The 23,531-nt window shown below is 44.7% G+C and overlaps 1 protein-coding gene across 1 annotated transcript in view; it reads right to left on the reverse strand.

Annotated features, from left to right (window-relative positions):
• Nucleotides 1–1,069: 1,069 nt before the first annotated feature.
• The window catches only part of LOC120562392 (interferon-inducible GTPase 5-like), a 161,553-nt gene continuing 139,091 nt past the window's right edge, over nt 1,070–23,531 (reverse strand). Inside the window, exons 2-7 of the mRNA XM_039806112.1 lie at nt 7,006–7,575; nt 6,360–6,477; nt 4,300–4,479; nt 3,932–4,054; nt 1,679–1,757; nt 1,070–1,516 (exon numbers count right to left, since the gene is read on the reverse strand). Coding sequence (XP_039662046.1) covers nt 1,346–1,516; nt 1,679–1,757; nt 3,932–4,054; nt 4,300–4,479; nt 6,360–6,477; nt 7,006–7,567 — 1,233 coding nt within the window. The 5' untranslated portion in view covers nt 7,568–7,575 and the 3' untranslated portion in view covers nt 1,070–1,345. The remainder of the gene's footprint in view (nt 1,517–1,678; nt 1,758–3,931; nt 4,055–4,299; nt 4,480–6,359; nt 6,478–7,005; nt 7,576–23,531) is intronic.

Genomic DNA, 23,531 nt, shown 5'->3' on the forward strand with positions numbered 1-23,531 from the left:
CTCACAGAGTTTTGTTGGAGGCTTTGACCACTGGCAGCAGCCTCAGAAGAGCCTCCTCCGAAGCACCATATTTCTTCAGGACAAACACGTCCAGATCTTCTTCTGATGACAATAAGATGAAGACCAGAGTTGACCACTGAGCAGGAGACAGATTAAATAAGGAGAGTCCTACACTCAGGTACTGTTGGATATCCTTCACTAGAGAATGATCATTCAGTTCATTCAGACAGTGGAACAGATTGATGCTTCTCTCTGCAGACAGATTCTCACTGATCTTCTTCTTGATGTACGTCACGGTTTCCTGATTGGTCACTGAGCTACTTCCTGTCTGTGTCAGCAGACCTCGTAGGAGATTCTGATTGGTCTGCAGTGAAAGACCCAGGAGGAAGCGAAGGAACAAGTCCAGGTGTCCATTTGGACTCTGTAAGGCCTTGTCCACAGCACTCTGGTAGAAGTGTCTTGATCCTGTTTGTTCTTCTGACAGCAGGATGACTCCAGAGTTGGTGAATGTCAGATGGACATGAAGAGCAGCCAGAAACTCCTGAACACTCAGATGGATGAAGCTGAACACCTTGTCCTGGTACAGTCCTCTCTCCTCTTTAAAGATCTGTGTGAACACTCCTGAGTACACTGAGGCTGCTGTGATATCGATGCCACACTCTGTCAGGTCTGATTCATAGAAGATCAGGTTGCCTTTCTGCAGTTGTTCAAAAGCCAGTTTTCCCAGAGACTCGATCATCTTCCTGCTCTCTGGACTCCAGTGTGGATCTGTCTCAGCTCCTCCATCATACTTGATGTTCTTCACTTTGGACTGAACCACCAGGAAGTGGATGTACATCTCAGTCAGGGTCTTGGGCAGCTCTCCTCCCTCTCTGGTCTTCAACATGTCCTCCAGAACTGTAGCAGTGATCCAGCAGAAGACTGGGATGTGGCACATGATGTGGAGGCTTCGTGATGTTTTGATGTGGGAGATGATTCTGTTGGTCTGCTTCTCGTCTCTGAATCTCTTCCTGAAGTACTCCTCCTTCTGAGGGTCAGTGAACCCTCTGACCTCTGTCACCATGTCAACACACTCAGCAGGGATCTGATTGGCTGCTGCAGGTCGTGTGGTTATCCAGAGCCGAGCAGAGGGAAGTAGATTCCCCCTGATGAGGTTTGTCAGCAGCACATCCACTGAGGTGGACTTTGTAACATCAGTCAGGATCTCAGTGTTGAGGAAGTCCAGAGGAAGATCCATAAGATCAGTAAGTCATTTACAAAGTAGACAGTTTACATCCTCTAAAGAATTTACACATAAACATATTATCTCTGGAGACATTAGTAAATGTCCCATTAGTCCAGCTAGTTAAATCTTTGGAGAAATCCTCTTACTGCTCTGCAGACAGTCAGCCAGCTCGTCCTGCTTCATTCTCCTCAGGAAGTGCAGTGTGATCTTCAGAAATGCCTCTCTGCTCCTCCCCTGCTCTTCATCCTCCCTCTTACGCTCTGAGCATTCTGGGTAATCTGGACACAGCAGCTGGAACAGAAGATTATATGAACCACACAATCAAACGGAAATCATGGAAGCAAACATCAGATCCATGTTGGACAGACTGTCAACCAACTGGACTGAACAGTGCAGCATGGAGATGATTGTGAACAGAATAGATGTAAAAGTGCTTGTTGTACATGTACAGACCATAAATATGGAGTCCAGGTCTGTTTGATGCTGCTGGGCAGACTGACCAATAGGAACCTCTGAGCTCTCCTGGTCCACTCTGTGGAGGAATCAGGAAGAATTAGCTCACATCATGTCTGTCCACACAGAGACAAACACAATGTAATGTTGATTACAAAATTGAATCAGATGGTTTCCACTGACAATAAAGTGCTGGTGATACTGCTGACCCCACTGTGAATCAACAGAAAGAACTAAGAAGTAAACAAGGGCTACATCATGTTTGGCCTAAGAGCAGCTACATATCGGGCCGATAATCGGCCGTCTGACAGTCTGGCGGGGTCGGTGACTTGAGACTGTTCGTTGTGTTACGTGCCGTCGTCCGTCACAGGAACCGTCGGCCTTAATTTTGGCAAACCTGACGTGTTCAGTTGGAGACAGGGCAGTCGGGACTCACCTGGAAATGGCTTGCGGGATCAAACTGACCTTTGTTGATCTGAAATTAAGACAGATTCAGCAACTGCATGGCCTATTTCTCTCTTCAAATGTTTTCAGAAACACGTTTTGGTGAACTATTTTATTACAATATGAGATGGTATTCTGAATGAGCCAACATTAATGGCTGCAATGGCCGGTTGAAAAAAATCCCAAATCCGGAAGCAGCAGCTAGACCCACGTGACACGATTGTCCAATCAGCTGCCTGGTTTTCATTTTTGGGTGACAATACAGAGTAGCACCACCTGCTGTTATGGAGACTTATCATGTCTCCGTAACAGCCTCGCCTTGGTGTGTTCTGAAGCATTGATTGGACCTCGGGGATCCGACTGATCAGTCCAACTGCCTTTTTTGCCGAAGGTCGGCCGTCTGGTTGGTGTGTCAGCAGCTTTAAGGACTCCTGAAGCAGCTGACTGGTCTGAGTGAGGAAGACTGCTCTCTTTGCCCGGTCAGCTCCCAGATGATGTCATGTTCTGCTGTGTGTTTACAAATGGTGAATATACTGTATGGGTGCCTGGGTGGCCGAGTGGTTGAGCCATCCATATATAGAGACTCAGTTCTTGACGCGGAGGGCGTGGGTTTGATTCTGATCTGCGACACTTTCCTGCATGCCAACCACCCCCCCCCCCTCCCCTTAACCCGTGTGCTGACTTAGGGTCAAATTATATAATATATATGTGATGTAGAAATAAGTGCTTAAAATATAAGAAGAAAAATTTTACAATTTAAAACGTTGGAAAAAGCAAAAATAAACTGTAAAAAAAGGCGTCAAAAAATTGTCTTTTTTCAAGGTTGATGGGAAGACAACACAAGGGTTTGTCTAAAGCCCTATTCGCACGGGATAAGTATTACCTGGTGACCTCCAGTCATTTGTAATAATCGCGGAGGTTGTCTGTGATCTTAATCCCGTGTGAATCGGTCATGTCTGTAATTTGTAAAGTAATAATTCCCCCGCAAAATGACCTACCATATTTCGCCGAAAACGGAGGTCCTGTGATAATATTAGTCCCGTGCGAATCGGCATCTCTGTGATTTGGGGTCTAACTGGCTGCGTTGTCAATTATAAATGAAAAGTTTTGACATCATATCCGGGGGATAATGTCTGTAAATTTGAGTAAAATACAGACTTCAGTTATCCCGTGTGAATGCAACAGACGAAGTACAGACGTGTGGGGGTAATTTATAAACTACAAGAGGTGCCCAGGTAATACTTATCCCGTGCGAATAGGGCTTAAGCTGTCACTAATAAAGGCCTAAATACCTAATAATAAGAGGAGGTGATTTTACAGCTCACAGCAACTTATACAATCTAGTGTCTGACGGAAAAGTTGACTATGTGAAATAATTCTAAAATACTACATCTATGAATCTCATTCAACAGGTTCTCACACCCATCTCGAAAAAAAATGACCGCTAAAGGTCTCCTTTAACATTTCATGTGAACGCGCTTGATCGGCACTATTGCCGTCCCTTTTGACACGCTTGGTCGGGACTACTAAAAGGTCGTACTGTTCCGTGACACGCGGGAGGAAAGAAAAATGCGACTCTAAAAAGCGACTCTACCAATCGTTACAAGTGGGACGCAAACCCGGGTCTCCTGCGTGAAAGTCCGGGTACATCAGCTACATCTTATCTAAGTTCAGGTGTCCCTGGTTCGTTACATAAATACGATGAAGGGCGCCTTTTACGTCACATCAGACGCTGACAGTCCAAACGTCCTTATTTTACGAGTTCGGAATGAGAACGGGCTGTCTCATTATATTGTACTGATAACTTACTTTCTGTCAGATGGATGTCTTTGTTTAATATAAATAAAATCCTGCTTTGACTGGTCGGTCTTGAAGGACAACCAGCTGGGTTCAGGTTCAGATTCAGGAGACTCTGGTCTCTGCTGCTGGATCCTGAAACAAAAACAGATAAATCGAAAATCAAAAGAATCTTTTAACACAGACAACAACTGTTTTTATTTCAAATATTAGTAATGTTTGTCAGTTTTTAAATTCCTACCTTCTATCAGCAGATAAAGAGGAAGCAGCATTGAATACTACTGATAAGAACTGATACTTATACCAAATATAATAATACTACAGGCTATATACTGTACATACATGTAATTATTAACAACTTAATGCTAATAACAACTTACTGTTTGTCAGAAAAATCTTTAAAATTAATCACATCCTCCTTTGACCGGTCGCTCTTAAAGGACACACAGCTGGGTTCAAGTTCATAATCACGTTCAGGTTCAGGTTCAGGTTCCGAATCAGGATCAGGATCAGGTTCAGGTTCAAGATCAGAGTCAGCAGGGTCTGGTCTCTGATGGGTCCTGATAGACACATTTATTGAGGGTCATGTTCAGCAGTCTCTTATAGCCAGACCTTCCTCCACAGCGCTGCGGAGGAAGGTCTGTCTAATCCACACAGTATTTCCTGGATGGAAGAGAAACATGCTCTGGTTTATTGGCATTTCTTTAAACCAATCACGATCGTTGTGGGCGGTGCTAAGCTTCGGACGGAGCCACGGTGCCTCTGCTAAATAGTCTCAGGAAGGAACTGGTTTTGGTGGAACATGTGGACGTTCAGAAGTAGTTTTAGTCGTGCAACAGAAGACTCAGATTGGACAGATAGTCTAGTTAGCTGTCTGGATTTACCCTGCAGAGATCTGAGGAACAGTTAACCATAGAACTCACAAATCCACCGGAGGTTAGAACCCCGACACAGAGACAGAGGAATGGAACGGACATCTTTTAGCCAATTCCGATAAATTTTTCTAACCACTTTACAGCACAAACAAATATTTATTTTCTATCTTTTCTTTAATAGAACATTTTGCACAGAACATAGAACATGTTTTGAACAGATAATGTATCACTATAAAATAGAACTATATAAATGACTCCTGGTGTGGGACATTCACACACATCTAAAGAGCAATGTTAGAACCATTTCCTTCTTTTCACATCCTATATCACACTGAAAAATTAGATTTTTGTTTTTGGTGTCGTCCCTCCATGCCCTACTTTTTCCTAGCAGGTGTTGCATATTGCAAGCTTGTTATCTTCTGCACACACGCTGAAGAATTTCCAAACAGCTGACATGTTGCCGGTTAATTCACGAGGTTCCCTACATGTGCGAGAATAGCACCGACACGCTTCACACCACGAGCGGGTACGCGCCACACGGCGGAGAAGTTGAGAGGAAGGGAAAAGAGAGCTGTGGCGTCCATGTGTCCTTGAGAACTGTAACTCGAATAACTAATCAGTTAATCAGATCGGATTTTAATACCAGGTGAAAACAACACTGAGAGACAACACTACTTCTAGTTTGTTGGAGGTTTCAGAACAACTCACCTCAGTCTTTGGCTCTTTATTTCAATATCTTCCTCCCTTTCCTTCTGTGTTGGACTCGTCCTTCTCATCTCCTCCATTTTAATTGGCCTGTCCCTTACAGGTCGCCTTGTTTTTTAAAGTAACAGTGTCTCAAGGGACCAGTGATTCTTCATGGACACACAGCTGGGTTCAGGTTCAGGTTCAGCAGGGTCTGGTCTCAGTTTTAATGTAATGTGCTAAGTTGTCTTTCATTACATATCTTATCCTTTCCAGATGTAATGTACTGGTCAGGTCTTGGAGCCACATCCTGTACGTAGGAACCATTGTCCCTTTCCATGACATCAAAATCAATAATTCCAAAGACTGAAACATTGCACAACTTTGTTGCACTAACAAGCCCTTATGCTGCTACCTCACCACCAAAAACCTTGTCACTATTACTAAATCTACTGAAGAGCTGGTAAACATATTGTCATTATACTTTGAGCACAATGACAATAAAGATCTATTTATTTATATCACTGGGGTCGAACCCAGGGCCTTTTCAAATACCTTCGCTCAGTATCCTGTTGATAAGATCTTTGTTTATTTCTTTTCCAGCCAGTGGTGATGTCATCACTGCTCTAAGCTCATCCAAAGGCATACCTACAGTCTGAGCAAGACGCTGCAGTGACTCACTATCAAGACCAAAGGTAGCTTGGTACTGGCTAATGGTGTAAGCAATCATGATCATATCAATGGCAACAGATAACCCAGGAATTGGTACAGCTGCTCCCAATGCAGACGCACCTGCAAGGTACTTTATTCTAGCCTGTAAAGCCTCTTTCTTTTTTATGATTTCACAACTGACATTGGGCAAGGCCAACAGCAGAACATACCTCTTGTGTGCAGGAAGTTCTTCCTCTAAGGTTTTCTTTAAAAGATGGAAATCATACAGGCGGAGATCACGGCTGGCCACCAGGAAGACTTGTGGAGACTCAACACGTCCTTTAAGACCTTCGTCACAAAGAGAACAGGAAGTAAACTTCACATGATGAAATTAAAACAAACTGAGAAACAACGTCTTAAGCCTACACTTCCCAGAAACCTTCTGCAGGCCCGACACAAAGACAGGTAGGTCATTTACAGTAGAAATATTTGTTCAGATCTGAGAAGATGAGACCCTCATTAGGGGGCTCTGCCAGTGTTTATATGATTCATTTTATGACCTGTTAACACATGTGGAAAGTTATTATCTTGTCCTCTCTTAAAATTAAAGTGTCTACTTGTGACCTTTGTTGCATACATTTGTAAATTAGAATCAGAATGAGAAAAGCTTTATTGCCAAGTACGTTTCTTTAAACATACAAGGAATTTGTTTTGGTGATGTAGGTGCGCGTCACACAATCTCTAAATATAAGAAGGCTAAGAGAATCAAGCACCAGAATATAACAATATAAGTATAAACATATATACACAGTATGTATTAAAAATAAAAATAGCGGCACAGCAGATATATAAATATCCACCTAACCTCAGACTTACCTTTAATGCATTCCTCCCTCATTTCTTTAAGGGTCTTTTCTTCGTTGAACTCTGACCCCTGATCTCTTTTCTCATCACGTATGTTGTGGTCAATCTTTGAGCGAACAAAGTAGAACTTCTTCCCCATCTTCTGAATCTCCTCAGCGAGCTTCACATCATTTTCTGTGAAGCGATCAGCTGAGATGATGATGAAGAAGTCAAACCTTTTGAATTCAACCTTCTTCAGGTACTCCTCAGCTGGAAACTTGGTGGTGCCAATACCAGGAAGATCCCAAAGTGTAACATTGGGATAATTTGGATGAGGGTATGGTGTAACATCTGTGGTGGTTTCTGTGAAACCAGTAGGGGCAGCTCTTTCCTTATCACTGTTGGGTATGCCTCTAAAGGCATTAACAAAGGAGGATTTACCAGGACCAGACTCTCCTGTGATCGCAATATTTAACTGAACATTATCCAGTTTGTCCAAATAAGTCTGGATCATTGCAGTGGCTGCTGCGGCTCCATTGGTTTCCAGTTCTTTTTTACTTTCTGCTATTTGTTCATCATCATGTGGATTATCCATAGCACTTCCTGAAGAATAAGTAAAAACAGAAAATCATTGAGCTATTTTGATTCAGGAGGTTGGAGCATATACAAGTTTACTCTCATCTAATCATAATGTTTTTTTCCAAGAATGTGTGTAATCTATACTGTAAGATAAATTGTTGGCTGCAGTCAGGGAGCTTTTCTGGGCAGCAAAACCATCAAAACATGCAAAAATTAATTCAGTAATGTCTGGATAGGTATGGTTAGGAAAGATCCCGATACTTCTCAGCATCAGAACCAGGGCCTTGTGCTTTCTCAATGTCTACACCTACAAACAAATAATGAGCCTTGTGACTTATTCCCTCGAAAGCCTCTGACACACCAACCCGACGGCCGACCATCGGCAGAAAAGCCCGTCCTACTGATCAGTCGTCCAAAAAGTTCCTCAGAAAACCCCGAAGCGACGCCGACTTCAGCGTACGTTCTGTGCGTGGGCGGAATGTAATATACGTCTCCATAACAGCAGGCGGCGCTAATCTGTATTGTCGCCTCAAAAAATGAAAACCGGAAATGACAGACGCAACATGTGGGTCTGGCTTCTCCCCGACCATGATGGCGGCTCGTTCAGAATACGATCTCATACTTTGCGAAGATTGATTACTGAAACATGTTTCTGAAAACATTGTAAGGGGGAATTAGGCCGTGCAGTTGTTGAATCTGTCTTCATTTCAGATCAACAAAGGTCAGTTTAACAGATTTTCATCAGATTTTGAGAGACTTTAGTCACACTCATCCCGCTCGCCATTTCTGGATTAGCTCTCCACCAATCAGATGGGTCATTGATTCCGACTGCCCGCCCTCCAATTCAACATGTCAAATCGGCCCAAATGAACGCTGATGGCTCCTCCAACTGACGACAAGTCACCGACCTCGTCAGATGGCCGATAATCGGGTTGGTGTGTCAGGGTCTTCAGTCAGAGGACTGCATTCAGAATATAGGCCATGTTTTTGTTTTCAGACCCCAGAGGCCTGTACTACGAATCCAGATCAACATGTCCTGGATTTCTTTCAGTTCCCTGGCTTCACCTAACCCAACAACCGCGGTCCCACATAACCTGTGTCACGATGGTGGTTAACAACTAGTTCAGTCAACCCATGGTTAGTTTACAGACAGACAGGCAACCAGACCAATCCAGCGGCGCATGCGTTCACATAAAAGAAGGTTTGCTCAGCCTGACCAATTATAAACATCTACCAGAGCCGCATTTTATATAAGAAGAGCAAACTATAATTCTGCATACATATGAAGAACACAGACATGGTTTTACAGGCAAAACGCAATACAGTCGCTGCTTCCTTAAACAGAAAGGAAAGCTGGCAAAAAAGCATACACTGTAAATATGTAAATCACAACTTTTATCAATATCACTTCCTCATCAGTCAGGACCATGATCTGTCCATAATTACACTCCTGCTTTCCATAAACTGCCGTTGCTTTAGCCTTTAGTTAGGGCCCGAGCGCTGACAGCGGCAAAGGCCCTATTGAAACTGAAGGAATTATTAGGATTCATAAGAGTCCAACCCTGAGGACAAATAAAGGCCGATATTTACTTAAAGTCATAGCGCCCCCTAGTGGCAACAGGAAGTAGGCCTAAAAGTCAAGGTGCTATACTTTATTGAACTCCTCCTAGAGATTTCATCCGATGGACTTCAAACTTGGTCTGTACCATCCCAACACCTTAACGATGAAAGGTTATTAAAAGAAAAACTTTTCATCAGACGGTGTGGGCGTGGCGTGGCGGCCATTTTGAGTGTTTAGCGATGAACAAAGAAGTTGTTGAAACTTGAGTGTACGTTGTTGTATCTGCCCGAAATTTCTCACGACTGACAAGGATCCAGGCCTGAGGACACCTACAGGCCAAAATTGACATTTGGTCATAGCGCCCCCCGAGGGCCCTTCCATCGCTGCTCGCAGCATTAATTTCAGTTGCAACCCCGAGAATTGTTAAAGGTAGTCTGTATTTTCATGGAGATGAACTGTTAACCACTACATTTGCAATGGCAGAGCACCACAGACCTTGTGTATCAAACCTCTCGATATTTACCAATGATTGCCCCCCCCCCACACACACACACACGTAATGCTTCAGGTCCCGCATTGGCGCAGCTCCCCGGGGCATTAGGGGAGACTGGCATCGGAGGCTTGGGCCCCGTTATAACTGCTTGCAGTTCTAGTTTCAGTTGCAACCCCGGCAGTAGGAAGCAATCGTGAGAGCAAATTAAAAAATATAAAAACACAATTCAAACCGATGTGTGGCATTGGCAACACATGGCTCAACAAGCCGACAAATAGTCTACACATAATTCTCTGCACTGTAAATGTATATCTTTCAGGGGATGTTAACGGGGTTGTCGGTCTCTATGAGCGCACCGAGCTCCAGACATGACAGCTTTTGATTTTCCAACGTATCTTGGGATTCCACAACAGGTACAAAGCAGCAATAGTGGTTAATTCGGACAAATTGATGAAAGAAACTTGGTGCCTACAGCTCTACACCGATGGGTAACACAAGTAACGTAAAGTGTTTAAACACAAATGATCCCAATGATCTTGCGATGAACTCATGCGATTAAACATTTGCTCTGCCTCAGTGTGAACACATCATACATTTAGTTTAGAAAACATTCCCAGATGCTTAAACCCTGCAGCATTAGATAACAACTGATAACAGTATCACTTGTCCAGGAGCTTATCCATAAATCAGTACCAATTTAATAGCATTTCTCATTACCCATTCATACAAATTTATGAATTGTCTTGGTTCCCTGAATCAGCCGCTGTAACCTCATTACATAAGACTACTAATTCAAAGAACAGTGCAAAGTGTGTTACACAAGACAAATCTGCAGTGACACAACAGGAAATTCACAATATTGACAATATTAAAGAGATAGAATTATATGTCTTACCATCTGTGCTACTTGAAGAATGTTACGACTCAGCAGGAAAGTTTAACTTCTGTCTCTACTGTTGTTAGTGTTTTAAAGAATTCAGCAACTTTCAACGATATGGACAATGAAAACTTCCTGCTGTGGGTGACAGAGACCAATCAGTGTCTGCCATGTCTCCTTGTAAATCAGTGAAATCACATGGTTTATAAGAAACACCGTCTGTTTATCATAGAGCTGCACCCTTACGAGAGAGCATACCGTAGAGCATACCTTACGGCAAAGGCTGCACCCTTTGACATAAGGTATGCAGTGGCACACACCCTGAAGGTGTAATAACTACTGTGATGGGCAGAGAGTTTAAACCAAAGAATTGTCTATATATATTTCTCATGTTGAGATTGTAGTAATACCTGTAAGGGGATTTAGAGTCAATGGAGTACCCTGAGGTCAGCGTTTAACCGCCGGTAAATCTCTGCTGGATGACTCGCTTTTGGGAAGGTTGAAATCAGCAACTTTCCCATTCGGTTCTGCATATACTTTTATGCACGAAAAATCCTGATTTATTGTAAACCTACTTTTTCAAACTCCTCCTAGACCATGTGACCATTCTGCTGATAAAAATTTTGCATATTACGCACGAACACATTTGTGTAGCTAGCTACGAAAACACAAACTTTGCCATATCTCGGCCAAAATAAATGCTATCAACGCAAAATTTTAGATTCTTGTTTGCCGTGACCCTCTGAGGACCTATTTATGCAAATTGCCACTGAGGGGCGTTAAAGGTACAAAAAGTTTATATTTCATAAACGGCTCATCCGATTTTTACGAAATTTTGAGGGTACCATCTAGGGCCACTCCTGAGGCCATGCCTTCAGTTGGGTACTGATTCGTCAATGTGGACGTGGCCTATGGGACCCAGGTTTAGATTCACAACTTACACTAATATGAGCAACTTCAAATTCAAAGTGTAGGTGACCAATGGCTCATGGACCTCAGATACCAAAAATTACACATGTGGACCACTAGGTGGCGCTATAATAATATCAAACGTGTTTTTGCCTATAACTCCCACATTAGAAAACCTTACATCTTTGTGTTTCTTCAATTGTGCTGAATCTGATGATATAGGCCACGCCCATTTCCGCTAAAAAGTTTCTTCATAATATTGCACAATGTGCAAAACCAACTTTATCAAACTCCTCCTAGGCCTCTAACATCTCTAGATGGACATGACCAAAATTTATTGAAAGGATTTTGCTACTTTAACCTATGTACAATTTACCACCAAACAAAATGTTTTAGCTACAAAACACAAACTTTATCATATCTTGATCTATCTATCTTGAGATATGTGTTCGACATGCCACTATGATGCGCTATACTAAATTTGGTTAGGAGGCACTATAATCAACGATTACGCGTTTTTTTCGCGCAGCGCTGGCTCGCTTGCAGCTGGATGGGAGGCACCCCGAACCGGTGCAGGCTAGTGCTGAAGAAGTATTAAACTCTGCCATTGTGCATGGCACAAGACAGACATCTTTTCATCTCCAATCCTATCTGTATTTGTGAGAAGTGGCGCTGTCCTAAGTTGAAAGCCTACTTTACGGCTAAATTATCAAGTTAATAGGTGTGTGTGTGTTCGCATCGGACGCTGTCCATTTCCTAAGGTTCTGAAATGCAAACATTTTTTGGCTACTTTTTTTTTGAAAGAAACGGTGCCTACAGCTCTACACCGACAGGTAACACAAGTAGCGTGAGTAACGTGTTTAAACACAAATGATCCCAGATGCTTAAACCCTGCAGGCAGCGTTACACAAAAACTGATAACAGTATAATTTGTCCAGGAGCTTTTCCATTAATCAGTACCAGTTTAACCCATTCATACTAATTCATTCATTGTGTCTTGGTTCCCTGAAACAGCCGCTGTAATCTCATTACATAAGACTATTACAAAGAATAATACAAAGAACAGTGCAAAGTGTGTTACACAAGACAAATCTACATGATTTGTCTCGTCCATGATCTGTGATACGACAGGAAATTCACAATATTGACAATATTAAAGAGATGGAAAGAGATAAAATTACAGTATGTCTTACCGTCTGTGATACTTGAGGAACGTTATGACTCAGCAGGAAAGTTTAACTTATGTCTCTACTGTTGTTGTTTTGTAGTGTTTTAAAGAGTTCTCTTCCTGCTCTGGGTGACAGAGACCAATCAGTGTCTGCCCATGAAATCACATGGTTTACAAGAAACACTGTTTATCATAGAGCTGCACCCTTACGAGAGAGCATACCATAGAGCATACCTTATGTCAATGAATGCACCCTTTGACAAGCAAAAACAAGCAAAAAACATTTCTGCCGATCAAGAATGTGCAGACCACGGTGGTTTTGTGGTTAATTTAATAGTCTGATGGATAATTGCTGCTTGTGAAAACGATTGTTGCAGTGTATATATATGTATGTATATATGTATTTTTTTTATGTTCTGAAATAAAAATAAACATTGCCCTGATGTACACACAGCATTGTTTAGGTTTTTTTTTAGTCAGAGAACCTACGTAGGCAGTAGGCTTTTTTTTTTTTTCCATTACCTCCAACGCCGGACCATTTCAAGCCACTGGGCGAAGTGGCATGAAGTGAAATGTTCAGGCCATGGGACCTTTAAAAGACTTTTTTATCAGATAAAAATTGCAAACGTTGCCATATCTCAGCCAAAATAAATGCTATTGTGGTGGAAGATTTCTGTCAACAGACTGGGCAAGTTGGGAGAGTTTGTTCAAATGTATTATTTCTTGCAAGCAAGGAGATCGAGTTACACAGCACACGTATCTGAGTACAGTGGAAGAGATCATAAAGTACCAGTCAAAGACAGGAGTATATATATATATATATATATATATATATATATATTATTATTATTATTATTTTTTATTTTTTTTTAAAGAACAGCATCCTGTTGTAACAGGATGAAATCAGGAATATCTCGCTGTAGCAGGATAAAGAACAATAAGAAATCAGGACACATCTTGGTGCACACGTCTGGCAGTCACTTCTTTCATGCAGTCATTTTTCATCAATGTCTGCAACTTAACCTTTCTATCTAGACTAAAAAATCCCCTTATACTCAACTCAACATGACCTCTCTGTCTGAACTAAAACATCCCATTACACTAACAACGCAACATTTTAGATTCTTGTTTGCCATGACCCTCTGAGGCCCTCTTTACGAAAATTGGCCACTGAGGGGCTTTAAAAGTACAAAAAGTGTATATCTCATTAACGGCTCATCCTATTTTTACGAAATGTTGAGGGTACCATCTAGAGCCACTCCTAAGGCCACACCTACAGTGGGGTACTGATTGGAGTGGACGTGGCCTATGCCACCCACGTTTAGATTCACAACTTAGATTAATGTGAGCAACTTTAAATTTACAGTGTAGGTGAACAATGTCTCATGGACCACAAATTACATGTGGACCAGTAGGTGGCGCTATAATGATGTCAAACATATTTTTGCCTATAACTCCCACATTACACATTGCACATTAGAAAACCTTACATCCTTGTGTTCCTTAAATTGAGCTGAATCTGATGATATAGGCCACGCCAATTTCCGCTAAGAAATGCAAAACCAACTTTTTCGAACTCCTCCTATGCCGTAAAACCGATCTGTAGAAATCTGGTACGTAGCATCTCCAGATGGACTTGACCAAATTCTATCAAAAGAATTTTGCTACCTTAAACTATGCGCAATTTACCATCAAACTAAAAGTCATAGCTAGCTACAACACACAAACTTTATCATATCTCAGGCAAATTAAATGCTATCAACCAAATCATTGAGATATTTCTTCGACATGCCACTATGATGCTTTATGCTAACTTTGGCGAAGATCAGCTGTTAGGAGGCACTATAATAAACAATTACGTGTTTTGGCCGATAACTCAATGCACGCAAATGAAACATTTGTGATTGCAATTTCTCTGGCATAGTAAATGCTATGGACACAAAACTGAAACTGCCCGTTCGGCATGCCACTCTGAGGCTGTATACCAAATTTGGTGAAGATTGGCCATTAGGGGGTGCTATAGTCAACGTACCAGTTTTGGCCCTTTCACTCAATCAATGTTAATGGGAAATCTGCAACAGCAACGTAACGCAGAAATTTTGGCTCACACCTCTCGATATTTCCTGATGTTTGCTTCCCCCATTGTTACACTTTGGGTCCCGCTTTTGCGCTCTCGCGTCGGGGAGGCTTGGACCCAGTCATAACTGCTTGCAGTTCTTGTTCGGTTTAGTCATTGCAGTGCTCTTGCTCTGACTGCCTTTGGCCATCAATTGGTGGCAGAGTTCTTCACCGTTAATGATGGACTCTCATGTTGTAGTGTTTGTATGACTCCTCTTCAACTCGAGGACAGCCACAACCTCTGCCCCCCTTGTCTTAGGGTCGAATATCTAAAGAAGGGCCTCTCAGAGGACTCCTACGTGTCCCACACGGTGAGGGCTGCTAGGCTGGCTGAGGTGGAACTCCTGGGGGGGTCATTCTGACTTGTCTTTTTCAGAGCAGTTGACCCCAGCCAAACCTACCTTATCCAAACGTTCCAGGAAAAAGTCTAGCGGGCTGTCTGCTAAGGTATTCTTGCTGACCACTGAGCTGGACCAGATGAATTCTCTCCTTCTGACCCTCCTTTCCGGTGCTGGTATGGTGGATGCTGCTCCACCCAATCCACCCGCTGCTGAACTTGTGGCTGAGGAGGATATGGTTTCCTTGGCAGCTTCAGCCACTCTCTTTAATGAGTATGCTGAAGAGGGGCCCTCCATTGCTTCAGGGCTTGGCTCTCTTTCCTCAGCTCCTAGCTCATAAGATTGGGCCGACGCCAGCTCCATGGGGTCCATCATTCATACGGCGCTGGCTCATTTGCAGCTGGATGGGAGGCACCCCGAACCAGTGTAGGCTAGTGATGGAGAAATACTAAACTCTGCCATCCTGGGAAGGGTCTCTCCCATCCTACATCTGATGCCAGAACCCTGACAGCCATGTAGGATGCGGCAGGGCTGGACTGGGACAAAAAATCAGCCCTGGCATTTTTGGCCCAGGCGGCCCTCCCCCTCCGTGATTGGTCAGACAAATTCCCTGCAGACAGTCCTCTTAAAATATGTGTGCATTCTATGATATGAGTTGCCTAGGGTTCAGCGTTCATGTGATCGTTTTGGATCCTTCAAGAGGGGACTCAAGACTTATCTGTTGATCTTACACTTAAATAATTCATTCATTCTTAGAGTTATGATTTGTATATTTATGGTATTTTTATAATTTTTTTATTATTGATATTTGATATTGTATTGTCATTATTTTTATTATTATTATTTTGCTTAATATTGGCTTAGCAACTTTAAAAACAGTTTACTGTTAATTTTAACTATGGTAAGATTCATTTTTTGTCTGCTAAATACAATAACCATAACTATAACCCTTCCCAAAAGCTACAATAAAGCTGACAGTAGTATATGCCCTGGAAAAGAGCACCAATACATGAGAAGCTAATTAAGCCATTCAAGAACACTGATGCTTGTATCAATCTGTCAGACTCTACAACACCTGCACCACCCGATAATGTTGTAGTTTTTTTCGGGTCCTGTCTCAATCACCCACCACTCAGCATGGCTCTATGTATATATTTGTTATTATCTGTATTTATATTTTTCCATCTGTATTTATATTTTTTCCATTCCAAGTACTTACTTTTTCAATAATATTTATATTATGGTCACACTTAAATATCATTTATATTAAGGTTAATTACTTTTGCTCTTATGTAATTACATATTTTTCAATCTAATTTCACATCAATTACATTACAGTATTTTTTTGCACTGCCCACCTCACTTTACATAAATACTTTTTATGTAATGCCACTTTACATTCATTCAGTGTTTTTTGCACATTGTCTGTTGTTGGCCTGTTGTTTGTTTGTTTGGTTGTTTGTTGGGTTGTTTTTATTGTGGAAACACTGCTGCTGTAATAAGTGAATTTCCCCATTGTGGGATGAATAAAGTATTAATAAAAGTATTATCTAATCAACACTGATTTTATAGATCACACAGACTTTTCAGCTACCCAACAGGCTAACCGCTAGCATTTTCAATGTAAGCTTAAGCAGTTAGGTTACCTGACAGCCACTAACTTTAATGTTACAGACAAACTGCTTGTTATCGTTATGATGTGACACGCGCACACACACACACACACACACACACACACACACACACACACACACACACACACACACACACACACACACACAGCCTCCCTCCCTTCATGAAAGTCCCTGTTAATTTGTCTAGTCCTTACCACATCGTCATCTACTCTCTCTTCCATCTTTTCATCACTCTCCTCCTCCTCGCCTTCTTCCCTGACATCGTTGTTTCTGCTTCTATAGCCAGCCACCTCTCCTCCTCCTCTTCTTCCCTGACATCGTTGTTTCTGCTTCTATAGCCAGCCACCTCTCCTCCTCCTCTTCTTCCCTGTCATGATGTTGTTTCTGCTTCTATAGCCAGCCACCTCTCCTTCTCCTCTTCTTCCCTGTCATGATGCTGTTTCTGCTTCTATAGCCAGCCACCTCTCCTCCTCCTCGGCTTCAGGTAATGCTGATGTTGAAGCAGCTACTACAGCCCCAAACATGTCCGAAATTTTTGAGGACTCCGCCTGTAGATTCTTAATCTTTTTCTCCTCTAATTTCCCTGCACCTCCCTTGCACTTGGTGGTCGTTTGTCCATTTTAACGTGAATGCTAAATTTCCAACATAACTATTACAGCTTGTGTCTCAGGGCCAGGAGGCGTGGCCTTAGTGGGATTTGTAAATTTGCGGCCCGGAGTGGGGATTTCATTGGGTCAGGTCAGTGCCAATAATCAAAATTAAACAATGGGCCACTGTGGGTTCTTTATGGGCCGGCCCGGCCAAAAAATTAAAAAAAGGCCTATTTATATCGGCGATTCGGCCCAAAAGTCCGTCGGCCCACCGGGAAAATCCCCGGTATGCCAGATGGCCAGTCCAGCCCTGGGATGCGGCGAAAGTCAGCCTGGATTGCATGCCAGCTGTTGAGCCGACTATTGCTTACCTCAAAGTTTACCCTGACGAGGCTCTAAGGCTAGATGCCAGGTGCCCCAAACCCCGTATCGGGTCACTGCCGACTGCCGATGTGTGTTTCCTGTCAGCTGATGTGTTGACAGCTCCGGTGACCTCTGACCCCCCAGAGAGGAGAGGAGGGTTAGATCTTCTCCACACAGTTTCCCGGGAACATCCCCTCTCTGCCCCGCAACCGCCCGAACCACCAACCAGACGCATCTGCAGAAACAACATAGAGTAAGTACATCCCTATGGTATGGTGAAGGGTATGTGATGATGTGGGGGTATGGTGAAGGGTATGTGATGATGTGGGGGTATGGTGAAGGGTATGTGATGATGGGGGGTATGGTGAAGGGTATGTGTGATGGGGGTATGGTGAAGGGTATGTGAAGATGGGGGGTGGTGAAGGGTATGTGATGATGTGGGGGTATGGTGAAGGGTATGTGATGATGGGGGTATGGTGAAGGGGTATGTGATGATGGGGGGTATGGTGAAGGGTATGTGATGATGTGGGGGTATGGTGAAGGGTATGTGATGATGTGGGGGTATGGTGAAGGGTATGTGATGATGTGGGGGTATGGTGAAGGGTATGTGATGATGTGGGGGTATGGTGAAGGGTATGTGATGATGTGGGGGTATGGTGAAGGGTATGTGATGATGTGGGGGTATGGTGAAGGGTATGTGATGATGTGGGGGGTATGGTGAAGGGTGTGTGATGATGTGGGGGTATGGTGAAGGGTATGTGATGATGTGGGGGTATGGTGAAGGGTATGTGATGATGTGGGGGTATGGTGAAGGGTATGTGATGATGTGGGGTATGGTGAAGGGTATGTGATGATGTGGGGGTATGGTGAAGGGGTATGTGATGATGTGGGGGTATGGTGAAGGGTATGTGATGATGTGGGGGTATGGTGAAGGGTATGTGATGGTGTGGGGTATGGTGAAGGGTTATGTGATGATGTGGGGGTATGGTGGAGGGTATGTGATGATGTGGGGGTATGGTGAAGGGTATGTGATGATGTGGGGTATGGTGGGGTATTATGATGATGGGGGTATGGTGAAGGGTATGTGATGATGGGGGTATGGTTGAAGGGTATGTGATGATGTGGGGGTATGGTGAAGGGTTGTGATGATGTGGGGGTATGGTGAAGGGTATGTGATGATGTGGGGGGGTATGGTGAAGGGTATGTGATGATGGGGGGTATGGTGAAGGGTATGTGATGATGTGGGGGTATGGTGAAGGGTATGTGATGATGGGGGGGTATGGTGAAGGGTATGTGATGATGTGGGGGGTATGGTGAAGGGTATGTGATGATGGGGGGTATGGTGAAGGGTATGTGATGATGTGGGGGTATGGTGAAGGGTATGTGATGATGGGGGGTATGGTGAGGGTATGTGATGATATGGGGGTATGGTGAAGGGTGTGTGATGATGTGGGGGTATGGTGAAGGGTATGTGATGATGTGGGGGGTATGGTGAAGGGTATGTGATGATGTGGGGGGTATGGTGAAGGGTATGTGATGATGTGGGGGTATGGTGAAGGGGTATGTGATGATGTGGGGGTATGGTGAAGGGTATTGTGATGATGTGGGGGGTATGGTGAAGGGTATGTGATGATGTGGGGGTATGGTGAAGGGTATGTGATGATGTGGGGGGTATGGTGAAGGGGTATGTGTGATGGGGGGTATGGTGAAGGGGTATGTGATGATGTGGGGGTATGGTGAAGGGGTATGTGATGATGTGTGGGGGTATGGTAGAAGGGTTGTATGTGATGATGTGGGGGGTATGGTGGAAGGGTATGTGATGATTGTGGGGTATGGTGAAGGGGTATGTGATGATGTGGGGGGTATGGTGAGAGGGTATGTGATGATGTGGGGGTATGGTGAAGGGTATGTGTGATGATGTGGGGGGTATGGTGAAGGGTATGTGATGATGTGGGGTATGGTGAAGGGTATGTGATGATGTGGGGGGTATGGTGAAGGGTATGTGATGATGTGGGGGTATGGTGAAGGGGTATGTGATGATATGGGGGGGTATGGTGAAGGGTATGTGATGATTGTGGGGTATGGTGAAGGGTATGTGATGATTGGGGGTATGGTAGAAGGGTATGTGATGGGGGGTATGGTGAAGGGTATGTGATGTGGGGGTATGGTGAAGGTTATGTGATGATTGTGGGGGGTATGGTGAAGGGTATGTGATGTGGGGGTATGGTGAAGGGTATGTGATGATGTGGGGGTATGGTGAAGGGTATGTATGTGGGGGGTATGGTGGGGTATGTGATGATGTGGGTATGGTGAAGAGGGTATGTTGATGTGGGGGGTATGGTGAAGGGTATGTGATGATGTGGGGGTATGGTGAAGGGTATGTGATGATGGGGGGTATGGTGAGGGTATTATATGTGGGGGTATGGTGGGTATTGATGTGTGGGGTAGTGAGGTATTGATATGGGGGGGTATGGTGAAGGGTATGTGATGATGTGGGGTATGTAGGGTATGTATGATGGGGTATGGTGAAGGTATGTGATATGGGGGGTATGGTGAAGGGTATGTGATTGGGGGTATGGTGAAGGGTAGTGATATTGGGGGTATGGTAAGGGTATGTGATGATGGGGGGTATGGTGAAGGGTATGTGATGATGTGGGGGTATGGTGAAGGGTATGTGATGATTGGGTATGGTGAGGGTATGTGATGATGTGGGGGTATGGTGAAGGGTTGTGATGATGTGGGGGTATGGTGAAGGGGTATGTGATGATGGGGGTATGGTGAAGGGTATGTGATGTTGGGGGTATGGTGAGGGTATGTGATTGGGGGTATGTTGAAGGGTATGTGATGATGTGGGGGTATGGTGAAGGGTATGTGATATGGGGGGTATAGTGAAGGGTATGTGATTGGGGGTATAGGTGAAGGGTATGTGATGATTGGGGGTATGGTGAAGGGTGGTGATGAGGGGGTAGGAAGGGGTATGTGATGATGTGGGGGTATGGTGAAGGGTATGTGATGATGGGGGTATGGTGAAGGGTATGTGATGATGGGGGGGTATGGTGAAGGGTAGGTGATGATGGGGGGGTATGGTGAAGGGTATGTGATGATGTGGGGTATGGTGAAGGGTATGTGATGATGTGGGGGTATAGTGAAGGGTATGTGATGATGGGGGTATGGTGGAAGGGTATGTGATGATGGGGTATGGGTATGATGGGGGTATGGTGAAGGTGGATGTGGGGGTATGGTGAAGGGTATGTGATGATGTGGGGTATGGTGAAGGGTATGTGATGATGTGGGGGTATGGTGAAGGGTATGTGTGATGATGTAGGGGCAAAGGGAGACTTTATCAGGATGCATAGTATCCTGGATCCATGTAATAACTAGCCTTTAAAATGGCGCCATGAGCCGGTCGGCTTCGGTGTGTTTGTGCGTGTTGTTTTTTTTTGTTTTGTGTTTTAACTTTGTTTTTGCGATGATACCGGATCGCTTTCTCCAGTGAAGGGCTCTTTAACATCAGGGGAACAACGCCAGAGGATTTATTTCCTACTTGTTCTTCTCCCTTCACTGGAAATTTTTGGACATTCTGGTCAAGGTGCGCTCACCTTTGCTCACACAGTGGCAGCGGAGGAAGCGGGCTGGTGTGCTGGTGCGTCTCCGCCAGCAAGGATTACGCACACCGTTACGGGCACATTTCTCTCTAACGTGGCGCTCACTGCTCAACAAACTGGAGGAATTACAACTGCTGTTGGTTGGAAACAGGGACTTTTCTTCATCTGCTGTTTGTGCTTCGAAGGCGATGGCTCTGTGGATTAATACCGGTCTCTGCGCTGCAGCTGGCAGGCTTCCAGCTCTACAGAAGCGGACAGAGACCACCGGACCTTTCCGGCAAAACTAAAGGTGGAGGAATCTGTTTCTACATCAATAGCCCGGTTGGTTACAGCAACGTGATCAGCGGTATTGTTCTCCTGACCTGGAATCTTACATCATAAACTGTAAGCCTTTTTTATTCACCCCGTGAGTTCCATTCATTCATTCTGGTGCGGTGTTTACATCTCACGCACATGAGCTAGCGTGCAGGTCGCAAGCATCTATTGCTACCCGACCAGATACTATGTGTGGAAGCGGACCAACCCGGACTCCTAGTTATTGTCCTTGGTGACTTTAACAAAGGAAAACCTCACTCATGTACTCCCTAAATATAGACAGCATATTAAATGCCCGACCAGAGGAGAACATTCTGGATCACTGTTACACCACAGTCAGGGGATGCTTATCACGCGGTCCCCGTGCTGCACTGGGACACTCTGACCTACGTCATGGTTCACCTGATCCCCCTCCTACAGGCAGAAACTAAAGCTCTGCAAACCTGTAGTGAGGACATCAAGGGGAAGTGGACCAGTGTAGCTGTGAGAGATCTCCAGACGTGCTTGGACTCTACCGACTGGGATGTGTTCAGGACTGCTACCAACAGTCTGGATGAGCACACAGAGGCTGTGACGTCATACATCAGCTTCTGTGAGGAGACTGCTGTGTTCCATCATGCACCAGGGTGAGTGTTCAACAATGACAAACCCTGGTTCACAGCCAAACTCAGAAGGCTAAGGTTGGACAAGGCAGGGGCGTTCAGGAGTGGAGACAAAACAGACTTAAAGTAGCAAAGTACAAGTTTAGCAAGGCGGGTAAAGAGGCTAAACAAGCGGTACTCTGAGAAACTCGAAACCAGTTCTCAGCAAACAACTCTGCTTCTGTTTGGAAGAGGGGCTTAAACAGATCACCAGCTTCAAGCCTAAAGTCTCCCACTCCACCAGCGACCGGCCCTACCAGACGGAACTCAATGAGTTCTACTGTAAGCTTTGAAGGACAAAGGGTGGGTCCTGTAACCATCCCCTCAGCACCTCCCAACAAAGGGTCTTCCCTGATTCCATCCCCACGACACCTCCCAGCAGCTACAGTGCATCACCTCCCACCTCCCCACCTTAAAGGTCCCCCCTCCCACCTCCCTACCCACCTCAGTGACGACTCTCTCCATCAATGAGGAAGAGCGTCAACAGACTGTTCAGGAGACAGAACCCCAGGAAGCTGCTGGACCGGATGCTGTCTCCCCATCCAGCTTGAAGCACTGCGTGACCAGCTGTCTCCGGTGTTCACAGACATTTTCAACACCTCTCTGGAGCCATGTCACGTGCCAGCCTGTCGCCAAGACCTCAACACATCATCCCACGTTCCCAAGAAGCCAAGGACCACAGGACTTAATGACTTCAGACCCGTCGCCCTGACCTCTGTGGTTATGAAGAGTCCTTTGGCCCTGTGCTTTCACACCTAAAAGCCATCACCGACGACCCCTCCTGGACCCCTGCAGTTTGCCTACAGAGCCAGGTATAGGTCTGTAGATGATGCAGTCAACCTGGCCCTCCACTACATCCTCCGGCACCCTGGACTCCACAGGAAGCTCACCCGAGGATCCTGTTTGTGGACTTCAGCTCTGCTTTCAACACCATCATCCGGCTCTGCTCCAGGAGAAGCTCTCCCAGCTTGGTGTGCCTGACTCCCACCTGCAGGTGGATCACTTGACTTCCCTGTCTGACAGGAAGCCAGCGCATGTCAAGCTGGGGAAAGACATCTCCGACTCACAGACCATCAGCACCCGGATCCCTCAAGGGCTGTGTTCTTTCTCCCCAACTACTTCTCCCTCTACCACCAACAGCTGCACCTCCAGTCTGGAGTCTGTCAAGCTTCTAAAGTTTGCGGGCGACACCTCCCTCATCGGACTCATCTCTGATGGTGGCAGGAGTCTGCCTACTAGGTGGGAGGCTGACCACCCTGGTGACCTGGTGCAAAGCAAAACAACCTAGATCTCAAGCGCTCTAAAGAGACGAAGTGGGAGATGGTTGTGGGACTTCAGGAAAATTCAGCCCCCACCTGCCCCCATCAC

This window comes from Perca fluviatilis, chromosome 7 (assembly GCF_010015445.1).
Source record: "Perca fluviatilis chromosome 7, GENO_Pfluv_1.0, whole genome shotgun sequence".
Classification (NCBI taxonomy): domain Eukaryota; kingdom Metazoa; phylum Chordata; class Actinopteri; order Perciformes; family Percidae; genus Perca; species Perca fluviatilis.